The sequence below is a fragment of the Myxocyprinus asiaticus genome, chromosome 15 (genome assembly GCF_019703515.2).
Source record: "Myxocyprinus asiaticus isolate MX2 ecotype Aquarium Trade chromosome 15, UBuf_Myxa_2, whole genome shotgun sequence".
In the NCBI taxonomy this organism is placed as follows: domain Eukaryota; kingdom Metazoa; phylum Chordata; class Actinopteri; order Cypriniformes; family Catostomidae; genus Myxocyprinus; species Myxocyprinus asiaticus.
Genome location: NC_059358.1, coordinates 7541016 through 7551128, shown reverse-complemented (window position 1 = coordinate 7551128; position 10113 = coordinate 7541016). Strand labels below are relative to the sequence as shown.

At 35.9% G+C, this 10113-nt stretch overlaps 1 protein-coding gene across 5 annotated transcripts; it reads left to right on the top strand.

Annotated features, from left to right (window-relative positions):
* The first annotated feature begins 4128 nt into the window (after positions 1 to 4128).
* On the top strand, positions 4129 to 10046 carry zgc:101716 (uncharacterized protein LOC492784 homolog). 5 transcript variants are annotated; one of them, XM_051719434.1, is made up of 7 exons: positions 4129 to 4424; positions 5118 to 5213; positions 5290 to 5433; positions 6736 to 7040; positions 7595 to 7727; positions 9552 to 9570; positions 9795 to 9991. In XM_051719434.1, exons 1-7 carry the CDS (start codon positions 4317 to 4319, stop codon positions 9848 to 9850), a joined length of 861 nt encoding a protein of 286 aa, XP_051575394.1. In that variant the 5' UTR covers positions 4129 to 4316; the 3' UTR covers positions 9851 to 9991. The 5 variants fall into 5 exon arrangements, with proteins under 5 accessions (XP_051575394.1, XP_051575395.1, XP_051575396.1 ...); XM_051719435.1 differs by lacking the exons at positions 9552 to 9570; positions 9795 to 9991 and adding an exon at positions 8184 to 9527; XM_051719436.1 differs by lacking the exons at positions 9552 to 9570; positions 9795 to 9991 and adding an exon at positions 7884 to 8157.
* The last annotated feature ends 67 nt before the right edge of the window (positions 10047 to 10113 follow it).

Below are 10113 nucleotides of genomic sequence, written 5' to 3'. Positions count from 1 at the left end.
GGGTAGAATGGAATGTTGAGTGTGAACTCTGAAAAGAAACAAAAACCTACCAAAACTTCTTTGTTTAATTTAAATATGACAATGCAACATGTTTTCTAATATAGTATTTGTATGAAGAATGCATGTAACGGTTTTTCTGCATGTTTTTCTAAACAAAAGAATAAAAACTATTTTATTTCACCTCTGCATAATATATTGGTTATTCAATTTTTAGTTATACAATGTTTTCCATGTTTCTTGAAATTTTAGGCTACATTTTTTTTCTGTAACATGTTCTGAAGCTGCATATAGGGGCCATTCAGACTGAATACATTCTTGCGGCAAAAAAAAAAAAAAAAAAGCTAGACACATGCACAGAACGCAGTTGTCTCGAGATTAATAGCTGACGTTCTTTTTTACATGATATGGTGCCTAAAGAGTGGTGCTCCTGCGCGAGACGCTGAGAAAACAGCTGGAAGCAAATTGTCAATCTAGCTATTGGAAAATAATAGGAAAAGTGCGCAGACAGACGCAAAAAAGAAAAACACAAAGATTTTTTAGAAGAATATCTCAGCTTTGTTGGTCCTCACAATGCAAGTGAATGGGTACCAAAATTTCAAAGCTTAAAAATGCACATAAAGGCAGCATAAAAGTGACCCATACGATTCCAGTAGTTTAATCAATGTCTTCAGAAGCTATATGATAGGTGTGGGTGAGAAACACATCAATAGGTAAGTCCTTGTTTCACTATCAATCTCCATTTTCACTTACACATAATTCTTCTTTTGTATTGTCAATTCACATTCTTCATGCATATTAACACCTACTGAGCAGGAAGGAGAATTTATAGTAAAACGGGACTTACAGCTGAAGTATGTAACTTTTTCTGTTAAAATACCTTCTTCTATCCCAGCTTAACATGCAGGGACAACTATTATTAAGCCATTCATAGGTTAATTTTCTAAAAAAAACACAAAAAAAAAACTGTAAGCTCTGTCTTTCTGTGGTGCTTTGAAAATTGCTCTGTTTGTTTTGAGTGACCTGCTTAAACCAGCCACAACAACATTACTAAACCAATGGTGTGAGCTGGGGGCGGGACTATCTCTTTGTTTGACCAATGGCAGACGAGGGGCATATTCAGAAAGCTGTTTTGCAGTTCCATTTGGTGGTGCTAGTGCCACAGAAATTACATACTTCAGCTTTAAATAGTGATCTGTTTCTCACCCACACCTATCACATCGCTTCTAAAGAGATATATTTAACCAGTGGAGTGTTAAGGATTACTTTTATGCTGCCTTTATGTGCTTTTTGGAGCTTCAAAATTACGGTAGCCATTCACTTGCATTGTGTGGACCTACAGAGCTGAAATATTCTTCTAAAAATCTTTGTTTGTGTTCAGCAGAATAAAAAAGTCATACACATTATTACAACATAAGGTTGAGTAAATTTTGAGAGAATTTTCATTTTTGGGTGAACTATCCCTTTAAGACGGGTTGTCATGTGGTAACTTGTAGTTTTCTAGTTGAGGAAGAACAAATCAAAGTCATTTCTGCTTATAGAATACTGCATCTTTAAAAATCATTTTTGCTGGGGTGAATTTTCTTTTGCATGCAAGATAAAAAATAATTTGAAATAACAGATATAAAAAATTACAGGTTTCACATAAAAATTTCTCCAAAAAGGCAACAAAAATGTCATGATAAATAAATACGGCTCAATGGAGGTTCTGTGTGATATAAGGAAGGCATTTATAAATAAGGAAAGTGTCATCGCTGTTTTCTTCGATATAGAAAAGGCGTATGATATGTTGTGGAAGGAGGGATTATTAATAAAGCTAGGAAAGATTAATATAAAAGGAAGAATGTATAACTGGGATAAAGAGTTTTAATCGGAAGAAGAATTAGGGTGAAGGTTGGTGGAGCTATATCCTCTAGTGGTGTGATTGATAATGGAACACCCCAGGGCAGTGTAATAAATCCACTTTTATTTATCATCATGATTAATGATGTTTTCTCAAGGATACATACAAGTATGAGGAAATCATTGTTTGCTGATGATGGGGCTCTCTGGTTTAAAGGAAAGAATATAGAATATAATATAAAGAAAATGCAATGTGCATTAAATGAAGTAGAAAAGTGGTCAGGGGAAAATGGATTCAAGTTTTCAGAATGATGAAAAGACAAAAATAATACTTTTTACAAATATAAAGGAAGGTGGATGTTAAATTAAAATTATATAAACAAGAACTGGAATGTGTAAATATAATAAGAATTCTAGGAATATGGTTTGATAGCAGATTAACCTGGAGAAAGCATATAGAAAAGATGGTGGGAAGATGTAAGCAAGTAGTGAATGTAATGAGGTGTATTTCAGGACAGGAATGGGGAGCAGATAGGCTGGCTTTAAAAACCATATATACATCCATGATAAGATCTATACTGGATTATGGTTGCATAGTATATGGTTCTGCAAATCTCATTTAATTAAATTGGATAGAATTCAGTCTCAAGCCCTAAGAAATTGTTGTGGAGCATATTTGACTTCTCCAGTTTCAGCTCTTCAAGTAGAGATGGGTGAAATACCTTTGCAGATAAGAAGACAACAATTAATGGTGTCTTATTGGGTAAATCTAAGAAGTCAGAGTGGGAATCATCCTACAAAAAAGTTATTGATGCCTAGTTGGGAATATGAGAAGAAAGAGTACAATAGTTTTGGATGGAGTGTGGGGAAATTAGTAAAAGGTATGAGACTGGAATTAATTAGATATGCTCAAATAATTCCTTTATCTCCAGTGCCATTGTGGGTTATGCCCCAATCAGAAGTTGATCTAACTTTATTAGAAAGAAGGCAAAAGGAAGGTCCATATGAAGCTGAGGTATTTGATGTAAGGGAGTATGTGGGGTCAAGATATGGGGATTATATGCACGTTTACACAGATGCTTCGAAAGATCCAAAAACAGGTCATGTGGGTGCTGCATTCATAATTCCTAATTAAAAAGTTAAAAGTGTATAAGAATAACAGGATTTCAGATTACCTATCAGTGTATACTGGAGAGATGTTTGCAATAATTATGGCAATAAAGTGGATTAGTGAAGTTAAAATATCTAAAGCAACAATATGCTCAGATTCTAGTTCAGCTCTAATAAATCTGAATGAGCAGAAGTCAGAAACAAGACAAGATATGATAATAGAGATTATTCAAGAATTATATTCACTTAAGCAAAATAGTATAAAGGTACAGTTATTGTGGGTTCCGGCTCATATTAGGTTGAGAGGTAATGAAGAGGCAGATGTTTTAGCAAAAAAGACCATAGAACGAGAGATAGCTGATATCCAGATTCCTTTTAGTAGGTCAGAAATAAAGTCAATAATCAAAAAGTATATTCTGAAATTATGGCAACAGTATTGAGACATTGACACAAAAGGTAGACATTTGTATCTCATACAGTCAGTAGTGGGTAAGGGAAGAGTATCAGGTGGGAGCACATTTGAGGAGAACATAATTACAAGATTAAGATTGGGGCATACAAGGTTGAACAGTACAATGCATTTAGTAGGCAAACATCCAATGGGTCTATGTGAGGTATGTGGTGTTAATGAAACAGTTGAGCATGTTATAATGCACTGTAGGAAATATACTGTTGAAAGGAATGAGTGGAAGGATGAACTAGTAAGTAAGGGTGAGCAGTTTACAATTAAAAATTTAGTAAATTCAGGTAGAAACATAACACCATTATTGTTACAATATCTGGGAAGTACAGGTTTGCACAAACGTATATAAGTATGTAGGTTAAGAATTATTATTATTATTTTTTTTTTCTCTCATTTATTTTACCCCTCCATGGGGGCTGAGTGGAGGAGCTGAACACGCAGCGCCGGACGAAACCTCAGCCTCTATGCGGGTATAAGAATTAAGGGTGATTATATGTAGGTTGGTGGAGTATGATAAATCAGGAGATTGTATGTCGAGTGTCAATGGTCCATTTGGGTGATAGGTGGCGGTAATGCGCCTATGTGTTTGCGATCCACCATAAAACAAAGAAGAAGAAGAGGTTCTGCGTTTCTGGGCCACCATGCGCCCCCTGTAGGAAGAAAACACTATTGTCATTAGATTGAGTAGCGTTTATTGTGCCGTACGATTACAGGAAATGACGTCCAAAGCTAGTGCTCCTTGGTCCAAAGACAAGCATGAATAACAACGAAATGTGTTACATTTGATTCTTAAATATTATATTCGTGTGACGTTTGCGCGGTTGTTGTCGCTTGTTAGCGTATCTTTCGTGAGTCTGTGAGACGCGTCAGTGGGTGGGAGTGAATTCACACACGTATTTTTATTATGGAGATTCTGGGCAGCACTTTTGATGATTCTGTGTTTGAGGAATCACGCAACAGAGTCTCAGCGGCAGCTCTGCCTACATACGAGCCCAAACTCTGCGAACCTCTGGTGGGTATCACACTGGTGGTACCATGGTACAGTGATGGGATCAGATGGTAATACCACCATGGTACTTTGATATATACCATGGTATTTACATGGTATGCTACGAAGGTACTTAAAAGTAAACCATGGTATCATGACCAAAAACATTGAAATGTCACAGAAAGAAAAGGTCCCCTTACAAAAATTACTGTGGTGGCATGTTGGTGCAGAGATGGGGTCAACATAGTGTTAGTGGTTAGTGATATTATTGATGATTAAAAATAAACATGTGTCGAACGTTTATTTAGACTTATTATAGATTGGTTATAATTATATATAATTTGTGATAATTCTAAATAATTGTACCGGTGCTTTCAGCAGAGTTCCCACAATAATGGAAAGCCTGGGAACTTTAAACTTGGGAATTACAAACGGGAAAAGTCATGGGAATTCATATAATCTTATATATGCGGTACAATACGTATGATTATATATATATATATATATATATATAATTTCTAATGTGAATATACAGTACATTTGTTTAGTTGAATATTTCATTGGCTACAAAATGCCCTTGTCAGTGCAAACTATAAAAAAAAATCTCTATACAGTAATCAGCATCAATTGGAAAAGTCATGGAAATTCATTGGTCAAAAGGTGTGGGAACCAGACAGGTCATGCTTTTGTGTTTACTTCCTTGTTTCTCTGATCTAGTGGTTTTGTCACAATGAAAATATCGAAGATGCATTACAGGAGCAAAAAACCCTTAAATATCGAGGGGATCTGGCGTACAGGAGAAAACAGTATCAGGTATGAACAGCTGATTTGTCATTGTGTTCTCACTATTATTTAGTTGTTGTTAGAATTTGATTTGTGTCAATGACAGTTGGCTCTGGATGAGTACACATCCTGCCTCTCTCTGGTACCTGGTGGAAACACATCAGTTAAGAGAGATGTGCTGGAAGGGATTGCACGATGTTACTGTCATCTGGGAAGAAAAGAAGAGGCTCTAAATGCCTGCGAGATGCTGGTAAATATATCACACCCTATGTCCAACTATGTTATCTATCATATCCGTATGACTATGGATATAGTCTATGATTTACTGTCTGTTATCAGGGGTGCTGGGACTTTTAGATGTCCAAATAAGCAGCCTAACACTTGTTTGTTGCAAATTTTACACATATTAACTGCAAATTTCCCATAAAAAAACTGTTTTTGCAAGGGAAACCTTACATTTGAGTTTACGTATTCTGCAGGTGTAAAGATGAATTTTTAAATAAATGTCACATTTAGTTGTGTTCATGCATTTGTTTTAAGCGTCAAGAATAAACATCACACAAATTAAAGGAGACCCAGCCAACATTTATGAAGAGAAATAGCAATTAAAAATTATGTCACAGCTTTTATTGTTTAAATGATTAAAACATTTTAATTTTTAATGTCTGGATCAGTCATTCATTTGTATTAAAGGGTAATTTAAAAATATCTGAGGAAATGTAAATGCCAAGATTCAGTGGATAGTTCACCCAAAATGAAAATTCTCTAATCATTTACTCACTCTCATGAATCCCAGTCATGTATGACTTTCTTCTGCTGAACACAAATGAAGATTTTTAGAAGAATATCTCCATGCTGTAGTTCCATACAAGTGCAAGTGAATGATGATCAAAACGTTAAAGCTCCAAAAAGTACAAAAAGGCAGCATAAAAGTAAAACATATGACTCTGGTAATTTAATCAATGACTTCTGCAGTGATCCAATTGGTTTGGGGTGAAAACAGACCAAAATATAACTTATTTTTCACTATAAATCTTGATTACACTTCCTAGCGCCATCTAGCGCTCTTCGCATGCATCAAACACTAGGAAGTGTAATCAAGCTTGAAATCATGATTGTGCCTAGAGACTGCAATGGCAAAATGTACAGTGAAAAAGGAGTTATATTTTAGTCTGTTCGGACCCAAAACCGGTTGGATCACTTCAGAAGTCGTATGGATTACTTCTATGCTGCCTTTATGTGCTTTTAAAACCTTCAAAGTTTTGGTCACCATTCACTTGCATTGTATGGACCTACAGAGCTGAGGTAATCTTCTAAAAATCTTTATTTGTGTTCTACTGAAGAAAGAAAGTCATACACATCTGGGATGGCATGAGGGTGAGTAAATGCTGAGAGAATTTGAATTTTTGGGTGAACTACTCCTTTGATGGAGTGAATACTAATTAGGTGACAAGGCTAAGAAGATTACATAGCAACAGAAGTACAAACTAATTAATATTCATGAGCTCAGTCTTTGTGAAACTGATTTACTGTGGGGATTTTTTATTGCCAGAGGCTAGAAGTATCCAACACCTGTCACCTCACCTGCCTCCTTCAGTTGGAACTGAGCATTCATGAACATTATAGAGATCTTACAAACAGCATCTCCAGCCTGCAGCAGTTGTGCTGCCTGCATCCGTACCACCCATGGCACTGGCTGAATCTGGCCAAGAGCTATCAGAGACTCCTGGAGTCTGATACCTGCTCAGAGAGATCCAGACATTTCCACCCCAACAGAACTGAGAAAGAACGTGACAAGAAATCGATGACAAATAACATTTTAGAACTGAAGACCATCATGTGCTTTATTAGAACAAGGTATCTCAACCACTAAAGTAATAGCAACTGATTTAATGACTTGTTAGATGTTAAAGTTAATATTTCACCCCAAAAATTAAACATTCTGTCATTATTTACTCACCCTCTTGTCATTTAACTGCATGCATGTGATTTAAAAAATGCAGGACACCAAAGCATCATAATAAAATTAGGCCACAACATACACAACAATAAATAGTTCACTGGAGGGGAAGATTATCAGTGAATAATGACTAAAATTTCATTCTGTTCCTCACAAAAACTATCATATGACTTAAGAAGACTTGGAATATAGTGCATGATTTGTATAGACTACATTTTGATGCTTTTTTTTAATTCCTTTGGAGCTTGACAGTATAAATCACTCTCCACTTGTATGGAAAACAGAAGCTCAGACATTCTGTGTGAGGTCTACTTTTCATGTTTCATGGACAAAAGAAAATACAGGGTTGGAACGACTTTTCAGAACTTTAAGTTTGGTTCAGAATTGTAATTTTTGGGTGAAATATTCTTTTAAGAGATGATGGGTTTGTTTATCTTATGATTATCTTCAGGCTGCTCATTGACATCCTGAGGATTCAGCAGTTCTCATTTGTGCTGGAGAACAGCCAAAGGGCTCTTCAAGACATTGAGGAAGCACTACATGTTCTGCAGCCAGAGGAGAAAACGCTTCAAACGATTTCTGAGGTGAGACGCCAAGAGCCCATCAAATTTAGAAACACTTACAGTACTTTGACATCACAAATTCCCCTTTAATGATGTCTTAAATTAAAGGGATAGTTCACCCAAAAATTAAAATTCTCTCATGATTTACTCCCAGATGTGTATGACTTTCTTCTGCAGAACACAAATGAAGATTTTTAGAAGAATATTTCAGCTCTGTAGGTCCATACAATGCAGGTGAATGGGTGCCAACATTTTTAAGCTCAAAAATCCACATAAAGGGAGAATTAAAGTAATCCATATGACTCCAGTGGTTCAGAAATTATATGATAGGTGTGGGTGAGAAACAGATCAATATTTAAAGGCCCCATGAAATCAAAATTAAAGTTTTGCTGGTTTTAGCTAAAGTACTTCTAAACCTTGACAAAATTAGTTTTCAGAAGTTATAAGCATTTAAAATCTGCCGCCTTTCTCTTCCAGCTAAACAGACGCAACAACACCCATGATGTCACATAGATGGTTCAGAAACCTTGTCCAATCAAATGCTTTCTAGAACTAAATCGGACCCTCCCCCAGCATCTGTTCAGTGCGCCCTTGTGAATGGGCTGCAACAACACGGGAGCTGGATGCGAGAGAAGTTGCTGGAGTTTTATTTATATTTTGTGTGCAGCCGGAGGTTTCTTTATTCTTTTTGCTTAGTGTAATGTGATTCAAAACAGAGATATATTATTACTCGCTTTATTCATCTTGCAAAATGGCTCCAGCGTCGTGGAAAGCAAAGGCCGTGATGTGCTGTGTGCGTTTGTGGGCTGGTTATGGATTAATGCTGTCAGATCATAGTTTGGTTCTAAAAGTCAGTGGAAAAGCTGGCCAGTATTGAGATCGTTTCTCAAGTTTCCACTGTAAGCGGCTCTGACATTAGCAGCATTGTGGAAAGGGGTGTGTGTTTGTGTGGGTGTCTGTAAACTAAAGCCCTTTGGCTAGTTTTAAAAGCTATTTTTCCCCACTTCCTGTTCTAGTAGGAAATGTGTCAAAACACCAAATCGAACCATGCTCGTCAGAGCTTTTCAAGGGGCCTTTAAGTCTTTTTTTATCATAAATTTTCCTCCATTCCCAATAGGGGCGATATGCATGGAGAATGTGAATCACCAAAAACATAAGGAGAAAAAAAAAAGTGATGGAAAAGGGACTTAAATATTGATCTGTTTCTTGCCCGCACCTATCATATCGCTTCAGAAGATATGGATTTAACCACCAGAAGAGTACTTTTATGTTGCCCATATGTGGATTTTAGAGCTTCAAAACTTTGTGTTCAGCAGAATAAAGAAAGTCATACACATCTGGGATGGCATGAGGGTGAGTAAATGATGAGAGTATTTTCATTTTTGGGTGAACTATCCCTTTAAGGATAGTTTTGTGACTTCAGTACAAATGAAAGTGAATGCATACAGGTGCTGCCAGCTACAATAATGACTAATATAGTATTATAGAAAGTTGTTCATACGACTTGTGCACTATATGCCAAGTCTTCTGAAGCTACACAATAGCTTTGTATGAGGAACAGACCGAAATTTAAATCGTTATTTACTGAAAATCTTCCCCTCTGCACTTTTAAATTTCAAACTTTAATTAAGATCTGTTCCTCCCACAATGCCATAGTATGTCTTCAGAAGACTTGGAATATAGTGCAATAGTCATATGTAATATTTTTGATACTTATGGTGCTTTTTTTTTTTTTTTTTTCATTTTTTGGAGTGTAAGAGCCCCTGGTCACTGTATGGAGTCATTGGATAGAAAAGAGCAATGTTAATATTATTTAAAATATCTCCTTTTTGTATTCCATGGAAGAAAGTAAACATGAGGATGAGTAAGTGATGACAGAATTTTCATCTTTTTTTAAATTGTATTTTTATTTTTTTTAGGGAACTGTACCTACATTGTTAACTGAATACTTCAAATGAATTGAACATGTGCATTGAAAGCAAACCAGTTTGTTCTTTTATCAGAATTATACCTCAACCCCCTAATATTTTATGAAAGTCTGTGATCTGACATTACAAGCTGACTTTATTTGTTCTGATCTGTAACTAGGTGATGGCAGAAGACCTCAATCCAGAGAAGATGAGGGAGGAAAACCAAGATGGTGAGAGTTTATCAGGGCTTTATATTAAAGACTTTGATGAGAGATGGTGGAACAAACTGCACACAAAATTGCAGGAGATTGCAGTTTTATCCATTCACCGAACACTGGAAGTGTTAATATGAATATTTTGATTGTTCTTTTATTAATGAATGTCATCTTTTATTAAAGTTATATGCATTTACTGTTACATGGCAGAATAAAGTTTAACATTTCGAATAAATAGGATTGCTTATGAAAATGGGTTTCTAAAGATCAAACAGTTTTGAA